This window comes from Papilio machaon, chromosome 4 (assembly GCF_912999745.1).
Source record: "Papilio machaon chromosome 4, ilPapMach1.1, whole genome shotgun sequence".
NCBI classification, from domain to species: domain Eukaryota; kingdom Metazoa; phylum Arthropoda; class Insecta; order Lepidoptera; family Papilionidae; genus Papilio; species Papilio machaon.
The window spans coordinates 4,474,424-4,489,752 of NC_059989.1; the positions used below are offsets into that span (position 1 = coordinate 4,474,424).

Below are 15,329 nucleotides of genomic sequence, written 5' to 3' on the forward strand. Positions count from 1 at the left end.
TCCATCTTATGGCATTTTTAACTCATCTGTTAATGGCTGACAATTAATAATTTAACATTTCAGCTTCACCTTATACCGTAAAAAGTCTATTTATAAATTTAAATATCAATCTAACATCTTTACAGCCCCTGAATATTACATCTAAAAATGTAATTATTTCTTATCTTTTCAATAACGCTGTTAAAATGTTATTGCCCACAGACCTATAAAGACCTATAACGAACGAATGGGGAATCTAATAGCACATAAAAGATATGAACATTACGTTCTTAAATGACACCCTTAGAGTTTACGATCAATGCCAGAAGAGACGCGGTACATTATGTTGTAAGGATGGCGAAAATTTTATCTCAACAATAAATTGAAATTAAAAATTAATCTCCAGTGTATATGTACTGATTGTTGTTGAAGTGTTTTAATTTTATGATCAATTCAGTGGCAACAGTAGCAGTAGGAGTGTTTGATGATTGTACTGTTCGACTGAACAATGACACGCGGATTAGTTCGGTAAAAAACGAAGTCTCAGAACTAGCAATATTTTTCTCCTGTCAACATTAGAATATTTTCATTATCGAGGGTAATGTTTTACTCACTTTGGCTGAATATTATAAAACAAGGCAGACAGAGATTGTGATTCAGTTTTGATCCAGAGAAACAGTTTATACAATTTCTGTTAATATTTTGAGTACAGTTTATATGCGATGTTACTGTGTCATGTATATGTATCACTGCGGTGAGTTGTTTCTTGATATTTATCAGAGAAATTCAGACCGTGTGGATAGGGATGGCGTGGAGGGTAAGGGGTGGTGGAGGCCATTCCTGGGGTTCAAAATCCTTGCTTGTACCCTTGCCCAAGATCGACGGGGTACGTAGGTACCTCGATTCAGTGACGGGTGCAGCCCGATTCAGAATGATGATCGACGGGATACGTAGGTACCTCGATTCAGTGACACGGATGCATTCCGATTCAGAGTAAAGATCGACGGGGTACGTACCTCGATTCAGTATCAATCAGGCAGTAAAATACGTGTGCACATGCCTGTGTAGGTATACTTATATTCAGATTAGACACTTCGTGACTACAGTAACAGAGGTGTAGTTCACGAAAAATGACACACATAGATAAATTCTGGTAGGAAGGTTGTTCTGTGTGTTCTGTGTTGTTGTTAAGGCAAAGGATTGTGAGTACCAGTCCCGTACTGTGCTTTTCTTTGTTCGTTTAACTTAGCATCTCCTATTTCCAGTCCAAGTAAATCGGTGCACATGTTGGTGCAGCAGTAGAACGGTGTGCTTTGTTGCGTTCGTTTTATTTATTGACAAATCAACGTTAATAAATTAAATAATGATTTTTGCCCCTCGCATAAATAGGATTAATCTCTGAAAACTCCCTCGATCTATTCTATTCTCTCGATATTTATTTAAACAATCGTAGAATGTTTCGCACATTTTTTTTACTTTAACGTTTTTATTCCTGAGGTAAATCTGCTAATTCTTTTAAAACTTTTTTGAATCAGCCTAATATAATAAGATTAATAACTACTGCTGGTAATGTAATTTAGGATATTAATAAATACGAATTTAAGGGTAAATAAAACACACGTTTAAAGAAAATTGTGGTTTATTATCTAGACTAAGTATTTTAATTAATTAACATTCTTCACGTACAAAAAATAAAGGGGTGTAAATATATCTCTGAAAATGTAACGAGGTAACACAACGTGTATCGGAGCTACATGACGTCAGTCGACTGGAGGAGGAGAGGCGGGGTGAGTGGGGCAGGCTATGGCGGCGGCCTGCGCCGGCGCGCGCGCCTCCCGCACAGCAGCCGCTGGAAAGCGTGCCGGAACTCCGGGCTGAACACCGTGTAGATTACAGGGTTCAATGTTGAATTAAAATAGCCTAACCATAAGGATAATGACGTCAACACGGGACTAACTTCACAATCACACGTTGGAACTAATATAGCAAGCACAAAGAATGGGAGCCAGCACGCTACAAACGCACCGGTTATTATTGCTAATGTCTTCGCCGCTTTCCGCTCTCGTTTCGAATCTACGGCCTCCTTCGGCTTGCGTCGCACCAAACTCGGGTAGTAGGCGGCAGCCACGGCTCCGTATCCAGTTGTAGGCGGATCCGCCTCCAGACCGTTGGCACAGGATTGTTTCTCTGGGCTCGTATTGTTTGATGAAACATTTGTAAATCCAGTGGTGGTGGTTTCTGATATGGTTGGCAAAGGTCGGCCTATGACGGCCACCACCGCGGCCGCGATGCCGCCGCTTCCGCCGGCCGCCACTAGCGCGCCGCCTGCGGGCACCGGCGGCGGCCCGACACCGCCGCGGGCGGTCGCGCCGCGTCGTCTTCGTATTCTTTTTCTGGCAGTTTGGTATATTCTCCAATACAGAATTAATATAACCAGTACAGGTACGTAGAATGATGACGCCGTCGCGAATATTTGGTACCCTACGTCTTGGCTGACAACGCAGCGCATATCCTCGGCGACGCGGCGGTCCCAGTCGGGGTCCTTCCAGCCTAGCAGCGGCGCAATGCACACCAGGAAGCTCACGATCCAAACACACGCTATCATCAAGCCCACCCGGCGAACGGTTCGCGCGTGAATATAGTCAATATTTGTCACAGCCCAGTACCTGGAAAAGAGAACGAAAGTTATGTCTATAAAGCGTAATGGAAGGCCAAAAATAAATCTCATCTATTGACATAACCCAAAAATGTAGCAACACAAATATTATGTGAGAGGTTGCGAAGAACTGAGTGGGGCTGAGTTTTACACACAAAAATAAACCTAAAAAGCATTGTTTATGGCTTGCTCAGACTTAAATCTCGACATTAGATAATATAAATTGTCACTTCCCATATTATTAAAAAAAATTGCAATAAACGAAGTAGGCACTTCTCTTACGAGACTCTACGTTATTACTTTTTGCATGAATAATGTAAACACACAGTTGCAATCCAACGTCCTGTGACTGTTGAATTTAAAATTTGAACTATGCGGCAAAGCTATGGTTGAGATTTAAATATGCAAAAACTGTGAAGTGTTATTTTTATTTAAAAAAATAACATATTATAAAGCTATTATATTTTTATTCTTCTGTCTAGTGGGAAATACCGAAAGAACAATGTCTACTCTTCGCATATTCCCCTTTTATTTGAAGGGACTGACTATTTACTATTCGTCTAGTTTTGAATCTATGATGGTGGATCTACTTAAAATACCCGTCTGCACTTTTTTCACTTTACCTATCTAATGCGATGGCAACTAGATGTAAAATAGAAGCGGTGCAGCAGAGTACGTCCCCTGAGGTCCACATGTCGCAGAGCTCGGGGCCGAGAGTCCAGCGCTGCGCCACCTCGTACACCGCGCCCAGGGGCATCACTAGACATGCCACTAACAGATCGGCGACAGCCAGAGACAGGATCAGTTGGTTAGCAGCACTTCTCAGATGTCTTTCCAGAAGTATGGCTGCTATCACGAATACGTTACCTGTTAAGTATAATATAAAATTAATATTGATCGGTAGGACACCATCTTCAAACGAATATAGTATCAACGATATAGTATATTTTAGGAAGAGAGCGCACAGTTCTGGTGTTGTGGATGTCTTTTGTAATCTGTCACCTGCAACTCATTCGCGCTTTTTTATTACAAAATTTTTCGTTTTTAATTCTTAAAAAGGCTTTAAACATTTTAAGGTGTATCCGCGCGTGTGTTTTAGAAACTGCAGTAGATTTTACACGCTGAACGAAACATACGTACCCCGCGGGATATCTTGAAGTCCACTTTTTACGACATCTCGAGGCGACTGGGCGTTTTACGACACTAAAAAGACTGACTAGAGAAGCAAATGCAATTTTAAATGCACGAATAAATAATATTTAAAATACACATACCGATTACAGTTGCTAGAATCAATAAACCGAGGACAACGGCCTTTACTGCCGCGCGTAGTACAGCGGCCGGCGTATCGAAGGGCGCGGCGGCGTCCCACCAGGTGGTGTTGGTAGCGGTGATGTTCCAGGTGGCGGGTAACCAGTCTGGGCTGTTCCAGGACAAGTTTTGCACCGGCAGTCGCATGTAAAGGGCCTCCCATTCAAACAGGTCCTCGCCCTCCGCGCCCTCCATGCTGTCTCACCGAAGCACGCCCACTACTGAAATTCACAAATCATATTAATAATTTATAATTATATTAACTGCAAATAATTTTTAACATGTAATATTGAAATGCAATAAAAAAACAGAAGATCAACACTCAGTTAAACGGTTTTTTTTACGTACTGTTTGTTGTGTACTTGTTAGTCGTGTAGTCCAGTGCTTGCTCCGCCATCGTCATTCTATTTTACCTTCTGGGATTGAGAATCTGAAAAAAGAAAATTGTATGTGTGAAATAGGTTTTTGATAAAAATTATAAGATTTTTTTGGCGTTTGGTATTGATGAATATTGGCTTAATGATAGTCAACTATTGAAGGACGGCCAAATTAAAAACTAGATTGTGATACGTTTCACTATGTTTATTATAAAAAAAAAACCAAATGAGATGGACCGTTTCAGATTGTCATTGAATTTTGTCAAATTAAAGTTAATTAAATCCAAACTGAATTAACTGTAAATGTAATATTTCATATATTTCCAAAAGACAAATCATTAATTGGTACTCTTAGGAGACGCATCAAAACCGCGGTCGAAATCGTATTATAAATAATGAGGTAAATGTAACCTTAAATATCACCTCAGGGTGCACGATTTAAATAAAGTTATTTAATCGTTGTACATGTTTATTTAAGTATTTCTCTTAATATTAATAAAAACTCAATATTTAGAACTAGCCGACCCAACAGAAGTTATCTTGTTTTAACTACGAATATTGAATTAAATGTACCGCATTTTTTTTCTTTTTACAACAAAAAAAAAGAATTAGCGAAATTGTTTCTTCCGTTTTCGCGTGAAAGATGATCATGGGAAAAAAGCTGCATTTTCATAAAAATTCAAAAATAAAAAATATATATATACTGTCGTATTCTAAGTCATTAAATCTTCCTTAGTGTAGACTTATTTTAAGTGCGGTACTTAATCAAGCGATTAATGAAGTCAGTTTACTTAAGTTAAAATGAAAGCAAAATAAAATACTCTGAACTGTACGTGAATTAAAATAGATTTTATGGGTACATCCGGTATCGCGATGTCGCAGCGGAAAAGGCTCTGTTACCGGAAACGATAGCACTTTCCCATTGCTGTATGGTGACTTTCGCGACCCAGTTATGTACGTACAACTGGCTCCGGTGTATTATTAAACTCGGTGCTACATTTCATAGAATTTAATGGTACATAATATGTTTAAACTAAAATTAAATATTTAAGCTATTAACGCGATAGAAGTTATGTTACTAAAATTTATTAAAACGTGTATAAACTATTTTTTTATTATTAATTTGTCACCTTATCATTCTGAATTAATAAAATTTTCAATCGGTTTTCGAAAATTTTACACAACTACTCATTTTACTGAAAGAAAGTCCATACATTTTATTTATTATTTATTATTTATTTAATCACTTCACAATATATTATACATATTCTAATATGATTTTTATTAGAAACTTTTACGTTAAAACCTAATGCCTTAAATTGGAGTGATTTCAGAAACTTTTATTCGAAGACGTTAATTTGAAAAAGTTTTCCATGAACAATAAAAACAGGCGAAAGAATTTTAGGTTTGTTCTAAATAAGCTAAGTAACTAATCGCTTTTTTAAAATATAGTTATGTACTTTTTAATAAATTGAATGGTGATAATTAACTAAACATCAAAGACATTTTCCTTTTCTACTTGAATGAAAATGGAATTCGCAGTATAAAAAATAAAAATTGTGGTCCAAATGCGACATTTAAAGCATGCAATATATGAAAATATAGCGTCAAAGCCTTTAAAAACCGGCGGCTCCTTGAGCTAGCTGGATGCCAGTTGCGACGAGCTGAAAGCTCGACCACCTGCGGCTATCAGCTATAATTATGTGAAGGGTGTGCTCCCATGTCCGCAATGTGTGAAGATTTTTACAAACAAAATACTACATAAGCCACATGCGAGCATATCAACGGCAAAACCGAAGTTGAAGACAGTCGCCGTAGTCGATATCGGCCGGGATTATATCATCATCATATGAAAATATTTAACATTAAAAGAAAAAGATAGTGAGAGGAATAAATTAATAAATCAGAAAAGTGAATAGTCATAGATTAACTGACGCACAAGTGATTTTATATATTAGAAACTATTAAAAAGAAATCAATTTATTTTCCATCCGCAAAATAAACAAACAGAATTATGAAAAGGCAAAGTCTGTATCAATTTCATTTGTGTTGCAGTTGATTGTCATTAAACCTACCAAGTTTGCTGTCAGAGACGAGGTCTTCGTGACGTTTTAAGTTGTAATTGACTTAATTTTAGTTCTAATTTCCTTTCTCAGATATGAAATACAAAGACAAAAAATATCCGAGAAACAAAAAATCATACAACAAAAAGTGAATACAATTACAGAAAGAAAAACGGTGTTCATAAAAGTTAGTAGAAGCGAAAATTCATTTCGAAGACTTTATTCCTCAATTTTTTTAATGGACAATCCAATTCAGAATGCAATTGTAATATCTTATTTCTGACAAACAAGGAGTGGCTTAGCCAAGAAACAAGCTGCAGTTTCGAGTCACTTTGTCTGAGGAGAGACTATGGAGGGGGTCGCGGCTCAGAGGGGTGGGATATTGCCCGCGGCGTCGTGTTAGCTGACTGCACAAGCTGTGAGCATTACACCTCGCTGAACACTGTCCAACTAAGTTGTTTTCTTTAACATTTGAGAGAAAAATGTTGTAGTTTTCAGTCATGAAAGTTAGTAGTATTCGAAATTCCGATTCGAAAATTGGCCTGATTTAAGAATGTTATGGTACCGAAATTAATTAATTCAATCACGTAGTGATACAAGATTGAAATAACACAAAATGTTTCTTTTTAATTATCAATTTAAATTCAAAATGTACCTATATTTTTGCAAAATTTTCGCCATATTTTCAATATGTCTACACGTCTCTGTAACGAGTCTACTAAAATCTGTTAACGATCGATTGAAGGGGTCACGAATTTAATCCATATACGTGTTCAATACTAAGTGTTTGTATAAAAGGCAATCACTTGCGTTTCAAAATCAATTTTCTACGAAAGCGCCTAAAGGTACTCAAGAATGTGGAGGTGTTTTTGTTTTGCGAGAAATGTTTTTGTTTGAATTTAATAATACTGAAGGAATTACTCCTATTTCACAAAAACCATGTCGTATATTGTGTTTATTTACATTTTATAGTTAGGAATGCCATTAAGTGATAGAAGTGATAGACAAAAGGGCTCTGTAAATGTCACATAGCTGATGAGAAACATTAAGAGCTATGTATATAAAAGGTTTTTTTAATAATAGAAATAGGAGATGGAACACCAATCAAATGAAGTTTTATTGGACCATTGATGACTAAAAAAAAGTTTTTAAACGCGTACTATATTCAATATTTTTTTTTATAATCCATTTAATAAGTATTACCAAACTTTTTTATAAGCTAGTGCTTTAAAGCCTTTGTTTAGTATTTAAATGCATATGTATATTCTATCTAAGCATTAAATATGCTTCGGCTTTAGAAAGCTTATTCTATGTAAAGCGCGTCTAGGAATCAAATTTGATTAAAAATGACGCGTCAACACAGAGGCGCTCCACGCTCTCACCGCGCTCCACAAAGGAATAATGAGCGGTATTAACAGTTATCATTTTTATCTAAGCGAACGAATTCGAGAGAGCAAAATCGAAATTAATGTAAATGTATATTATAAAAAAAATAGTAACGACTTAAGTAGAAAAATTAAACTGATTTTATGCTGATGTAACTGCAACTGCTGTTTAAAAAATAAAGTCGGTACTAGTATTCTATTTTTAAGATGAGAGATAAATAATGTTCTTGTTTTATACGAATAATTTACGCATTTTATAAATACATTTTATTTAAATTTAGAAAATCTTGGATAACGGTTGTGTGAAAAATCGAAAACGTTATTAATCGTTAAAAAGCATATGACATCACAACACATCAAGTTATCAAATAATGTGAAATTTATATTCCTTAAAAAGTTTCACGAAAGTATATAGAAAATCGTTTCAAATTCTTAATGTGAAATCATAGGCCCGAGAGGGTGAAATATTGAATAAGAAATCCGCGACACAAAACCGTATCACGTAGGCTTCCGTTAAACGCTCCCGAATGGAACGGAAACAACATTTCCGATCTGAAGGAGATTCACTCGGGTCTTTGTAATGTATCTTGACTCGTACATTACAAAGAAATGACTAGTTTGATTTTGAAATATAAAAGCTTATTTTGCACGAATTATTGTGTTTTTTTTTGTTAACTTTATTATGTTTAGTTTTAAAAAAATAAACAAAAAAGTACACCGACTTCAAAACAACTTAACTATATCTCTACTATATCTATATTCTAAAATAAATATGCATAGTTCTTGTTAGTGTTTTGTACAATTAGTTTAAAATTTTTAAAGAGTTTAATTTATTATTTTAATATACGTTAAAATCTTTACTAAAATTTGATTCTAACTATAAAATGACGTCAGAAATGATTAGAGTTTATAACAGAATTTAATTATAAACGGAACACAGCGACTAATCGCTTCTATTAATCTCGGTCTGGCTCCTCTCGGCGGCGGTTCTATTTTATTTTAAGTTAGGAAGCATTTATTAAATAAATATTAATTTAAACAATTACAACTAATATTTTTTTCCAATTACTGTCACAAAACGGTAGCAAGCCTACACATTAGTATGTAAAACTAATTAAAATCCAATTGAGAAAACAGAAACATTATTTTATTTTAAAATACACGTGTCTCAGCATAGGTATTTTACGGTACTAAATTGCGTAACAAGAAATTTTTCGTTTTATACACAGACGTATATGATCTGGTAGTTACAATGTAAATTTAATACAAATTCCTACAATACCGCTCGATACTAATGAGTCTTGACCTTTATCGGAGTTTAAAAGGTTTTCTCAACCCTAACAGCCGCGGGAGAGGCTTTCGGAGGATTTCAATTTTATTTATATGAATAATATCACTTTATAACAATTCTAATGGCTTATTAGATCCTTTTGTGATACTCAATCCTGCAAAATTTGATTCCTCCAAGCGAATTCTTTGAACGGATAACAAACTATTCAAATCAAATGTTTTGTTTCTTGCTAAACAGCCATTTGGACAAACGCCAGTGAAAACACTTACAGTACTTAAAGCTTCTAGATATTTCTCGATCTAGCATCTATAAAAATATTTATTACAGCACTATTGGCAAACTATTGCGTTTAAGAGCCGCTAAAAAGTTTCGCTTGATACACTTTGAAATAATAAATAAGTTTTCATAAAAGTCTGTTTCTACAGCCTTAATTATGATGATAATTCTTTATGATAGCTGTTCCATGATGTTTAAACATGTTACCAAACAGTAGCAATTTAATAAGTAATGATAATGTAGTAATTTACCATTTAACCAAAGATTTAAATCCATCGACCGTATTACTTTCAGCTTTTGATGTCCTATTTACTTAAAACTAGCTGTCGCCCGCGAGTCTGTCTGCGCGGTATTAAAAAAAACTTAATAACCTATGTGTTCTTCCAGACTATGTTCTACATCTGTGCCAAATTTCATTAAGATCTGTTAAACCATTCCGGAGATACCTTTAAACATCCATCCATCTAAACATTCGCATTTATAATATTAGTAAGATTAATTAACTAGTAAAAAAATTAAAACTTTTGCGCAGATATTATTAATATGATGTAAAATAAAATTGAAATGAAGGTAACTTAAAAGATATATAAAATAACATGTAAATAATAATTAAGAAATTTATTTTGCCTGCTTGACTCAAATTAACTTTTCATATAGTTTCTATAATCCGGGACATTATCTCAAATAGTATAAACCTCAAATGTCAAAAGGAAGTCACCGTGTGGTTAATAATATCTTACGACATGTATCATTAACCAGAAGTACAACCACAAACAATTCCTTTACTCTTAAAATAGTAGCATAGTAACAGAGTTATTTTAACGCCCAGAAAATAATTTCCCTATTTATTATTTTAGAGGATAAAAACAAAAGTATAATTGTAGCTTCAAGTTAAGATAAGTATATGTTTCATATTTTACTGTTTGAGAAGTCTTATAGTTTTTCACTCTCTTTCTACTTTTTGTGTTATCTACTGTTATTTATTTTGTCAAAATAGATGGACTAAAGATGTTAATGTTGCACGAGCACAGTGAGCAAAGTATACCTATATAAAATTAGGTGCCTAAAATGATAAGTTATAAACCACAACGAGGAATAAAAACACTGTTGTCAATCAAAGGAACAAAATGTCTGACAGAATGTATCACATTATACTAATAGGAAATGATACCTCATCAAAATCGGTTCAGCCGTTTAAGCTACGAAAGATCATAATCGAAGTGACAAACAAAAAAAAAACTTCCCGAGTCTGTCTGGTTATAACTACATATTAACTATGCTACAGAAAAGCATTGCTTAACAAAGCGTAAAGAACAAGTAACTGGCATCATAAATCAAACTCTGTCGCGTAGACGTTACTCGTACAACCTTTAAAGTAATTAACAAGGATGGGAGCGCGTTACTGTTCATATTAATTAGCCTTTATCATGATGTCTCTCGTGCGTACATTATCTATTTTAAAGACGAATAAAATTTACTGTTGTATGACTAACGATACTTTATCAAATATAATCAAATCTTAATTTAATCAGAAATTTAAGGATTTTGATCTTATTACATTAATTGATTGCTTTAGATCATTATTCACGTTTTGATTCTTAATTAACTAAATTAACAATTTGTACGTATAGCACTATACTGATTTCATCATCATCAGCTCACTATACGTCCCCACCGATGGGCTCAGAGCCTACCCTAAGTTAGGGGTGACTAAGCCATAGTCAATCACGCTGGTCAAGTGCGGGTTGGTTGATTGACTATACCGATTTAGGTTTTTGAATTTTCTTTTATATGCCAAATTATTAATTAAGCTGTGATTTCATACATTATTAAAATCTTGCAAATTCATTAAAATCATTCTTAATTTAAAATTACGTAGAATTTTAAGTTACATGTTAAAACAAAAGAAAATTCAAAGAAAAATAATTTTATGCTAGTTGAGTACGAGAAATATAGTTACTTGTGTCCTACTTGAGTGTGTCGACAAAGGTGCATCCACCCCGTTAAGTCTGGTGAAGTTACTACAGCCTTACTACGGTCAGTGGGCGTTCGCCGGTCGTACACTCCCCTACACCGTCTCCAGTTTTTCAGCACTGATTTAAATCACTACCAACTAACAGTCAAAGTAAAAAAAACAATATTCACCGCGACCATTCAGACTTTTGATGTTTAGTTATGTTTTGTTTACGTATAGCGCGGATCGTAGGGCGGGCGGCGCTACTGTACGCGACTGTACCGCGTAACACGGCGACTGCGACCGCCGCGCAACAGTTACCACTTGGTACGCGGCCCGGCCGCCGGCGCGCGCCTACCCCCTGCTTCCCCCGCGCCTCCCGCAACACTCCGTTTGTTCCTCGCACCCTCTGACGTCACGAATCTACCGAAATTCACGCGCCCGCTTTATTGCAACGGTTAGATTTTCTCACCTCAGAACCGTAATTTCTCACCGAAACGCTTACATTGATACCGTCTCGTATAGATTAATAATTACCTCTGCACGATTTCAACGCTAGGATTGTTCAATTTAAGGTAGCGTTTGAGATTATCAGCTAAGATTTGAGTTTTCCATTTGAGTGTTAAGCAATGTCTTATATTTTATTGAAACGTTTACGGTATTCATTATAACATTTATTTGATCTATTTAGATGAATATCAGATAGTATATTTCAATTATTTAATATTTTTAATTTAGATTTATCGGCCATTTTCTTTATACCCTTACCAAAAAATTCGAATCCAATTTACATAAAACTTAACGTTAGTAGAATAAAGAGGGCTACGTGATCTAATTTAGTTCCATTTTTCAAAGAAAAGTTATCTTAATCTTTAAAAAGGAGTTCCTACTGGTTGAGGAGCGAAATCTACGAATATTCAAGCTTTTCCTGTGGTCAACAGATTGTTTGGGGAACAAACAATGGAAGATTGCGCCTAACAAAGTGTTTGTGTCCGCAACTGGGGCGCTCTTTTGTAGGGCATTTAATCCACTTAGAGTTTACTGTTCATTGACGTGACTTCACTTGTGACTATTGTTGTCCAAAAATGACATCCGATTACGTCACATAAGGAAGCTACAAACAAAGAACATATTGACGACAACGATTCAATGTATTGTTGTGCTCAATTATAAATGGGACATTTCTTAAAGGATGTAACTTAAGTTACATCCTTCTTGCTTACTCAGATTGGTCACTTAAAAGTCCCTTAGTATAGGTTTCCCGTACTAAATTCAAATAAAATGCCAGTCAGTAGTTTCAACTGCACAGTTTTAGTTGGTATAACATGGTACCTGTGATTAGGAGAAGTCGGCTAAAAAACTGAGAAATGTACAGTTTAACGGTTAAAATTTTAAAACTGAAGATGTGTGGCTTAAAGAAGACCAATTAACTCTGAATACGGTAGATATTCTAACTGCCGTATAAGGCCAATAAGAGTAGTCGTCGTATCGTCATTGTCAATTATACCAAAATTATTATGAGATTTCTGGTGTACTTTACGCCCGATAGAGGACGCTGCACAAATTTTATTACACACGCTTATCAGAAATATTCGCACTAGGCATACAGATATATAAGAGATTGATTTTATTTTATCTCAAAACTCCGCAGTAATTCAAATTAAGTTATTTTGAACGTTAAACTGTAATTTCCTTAAAATAACAACGTACTACTAATATTATAAATAAAACGAGTACTATTAACACTTCAGCGCAGTGTAATTATAATAAACAAATGTGCAATTCAATAATCAAAGTTAGTACTTTAATAATAGCACACAAATTCAATGTTTACATAACGAATCTTGTATCAAAACATTAAATTTAAAATAAATTTTATAAATTAAGAAAAGGAAGAAAATCCTGTGAGAGATCTTTTTTGTCGGCCCAGAAAAGGCCTATTCATAATACTTACAAAAGAAAACAACAGACGTGTTTCCAACAGCAGTTGAATTAGTTATAAGCAAAATTTTCCTTCCCCACAATAAACAACTTTGATAAGTCACAATGCTGAGCGGTTGGACACTTTGTTGTCAACTCTGAAGATTTCGGGACAAATCACAGTGGTTTCTGTTTGAAATTAAATCTGCCAAAGTAATCAATGTTTTCTAATAATCTCATGTTTAGGCAAGTTGTGGAAATTTATTCAAACGATGTAGTAAAATTAGCATTTCTTTTTAATTGTTATACACAATTAAAGTTAATTTTATAATGAGGTTTTACTGATATATAATTCCTATGTTTTCTTTAAAGACAATCTAGTTATAAACTATTATTTTGTACTTTCCTGTAGTACACGTAAATGTTAAAAAAGGCTTATTTAGGTAATATTTATAAGTTTAATAAACATTTTTTTACTGTAAGAAAAATAATTATTCTTTGTTTTAAATAAAAAATATTTATAACAGGACTTGGACAAATGACTATTAGATTCAAAACAGTGGCTCGCGACCTTTGGCATTTGAAAGGGTAAGTGAAAGCTCGAAAGCTTAGGAAACAAAGGTCTCACTCGAAGCCCGCTCCTTGTGCCGTGCCGCTCCTGAATAATTAAGTTTAAATACACTCACAGAGTCTGCGTTCGGTTAACTACTGTCGTCCTTGTTTATTAGCACACATCACATCAAACGCTTTTATAATGAACACTAGCTGTCGCCCGCAACTCCGTCCCCGCGGAATGAAAAACACAACTTAATAAGAGTTTAGCCAGATTATGTTCTATCCATACCAAATTTCATCGAGAGTTGTTCTGGAGATACCTTCAAACAAACATTCATTCATTCATCTAAATATTCGCATTTATAATATTAGTAAGATGATGCAGTCTACAAAATAATACACATCTTTGTCTTTATTCCAATTTAATCAACGGCAATGAAAACTGGAAATGGTTTTCGAGTAATAAGTAACACTGGTAAAGTATACTTCCTTTCAAAATTATTGTAATAAAAACGAATGCACTCGAATATAAATAAGTTTTGTAATATTAATAACAAATATATTATTTTATTCAAAGATACTTATAATTTCTTGCTATTAATATGATGTACAAAAAGTTAAATTATTATTGTACAAATAACAACACATAAAAACCAGCAACAACATAAACTCGGGACTCGGCGGTTAACTTATGTGTTATATTATGTTAAGTTACTATGTTTTTTTAAATATTAAACGGTGGCAACGCTTAAGTCGAAAGAAAGTCCTGACTTTACCGAAACCCGCGTGAAATGTATTCGTCAAAGAAAGTTTACACGAAATTTCTCATTAATCTTTCAGTAACAATGGCTTTTCGATTCACTTCAAGCCAAAGTTGTTACAGTTTCAAGAATACTTAAGTCGAGAAGTTGAAACCCAAAGCATTAAGGCTGATGAAAATTTCACCTTTTGTTATTATAGTACGCAAAGGGATGATGCTCTGATCTGAATTTAAATGTATGAATAAAATTAATGACTATATTATAGACACTTGCCCATTTAGAATCAGTAGGCTGGCTTAATTGGTAAGTCAGTTCATTAATATTTAAAAAAAGATAACTATTACTTTAATGATTATTATACGTTTTAACTAAGCAATGATTCATTTAGCAATTTAATTTAAGCCTTATTTTTTTTTCTAAGTTACCCTAAAACACGTCGGATGTCCCGAACACAGCTGAGGGCTACGAGATATAATTACATCAAAGTATTTACTTAATCAATTATATATTTAAAAGCTCGAGGACGTCCTTTAGAATAGCCGATTTTAAATATATATATAGCATCTGTTCAGTTTATGTAATCAGATTATGTGATCGAGGGAACTGAATTATTTTTATTTACAAAACATAAATTACAACGACCTACGTTTATTTTGTATAACTATTTTGAAATATTTTGAAGTATATTATTGAAGTAACAAGGAATTTTAGAAAACAAACAAATCATTTGGTAACGATTATTTCTGTTATATTTTTTATGTTGTAAATTGACAGTTATTGCTACTCATTCACATGCGCCAA

General features: G+C 34.3%; 1 protein-coding gene across 2 annotated transcripts; it reads right to left on the reverse strand.

The window, feature by feature from the left end:
* Positions 1-1,619: 1,619 nt before the first annotated feature.
* LOC106710757 (5-hydroxytryptamine receptor) lies at positions 1,620-11,600 on the reverse strand. 2 transcript variants are annotated; one of them, XM_045686894.1, is made up of 5 exons: positions 11,310-11,600; positions 4,295-4,376; positions 3,910-4,167; positions 3,259-3,502; positions 1,620-2,645 (listed from the first exon to the last, which is right to left on the reverse strand). In XM_045686894.1, the coding sequence occupies exons 3-5, from the start codon at positions 4,139-4,141 to the stop codon at positions 1,781-1,783; spliced, it is 1,341 nt and encodes a 446-aa protein (XP_045542850.1). In that variant the 5' UTR covers positions 4,142-4,167; positions 4,295-4,376; positions 11,310-11,600; the 3' UTR covers positions 1,620-1,780. The 2 variants fall into 2 exon arrangements, with proteins under 2 accessions (XP_045542850.1, XP_045542849.1); XM_045686893.1 differs by having other exon boundaries at positions 11,299-11,600.
* Between the last annotated feature and the right edge of the window lie 3,729 nt (positions 11,601-15,329).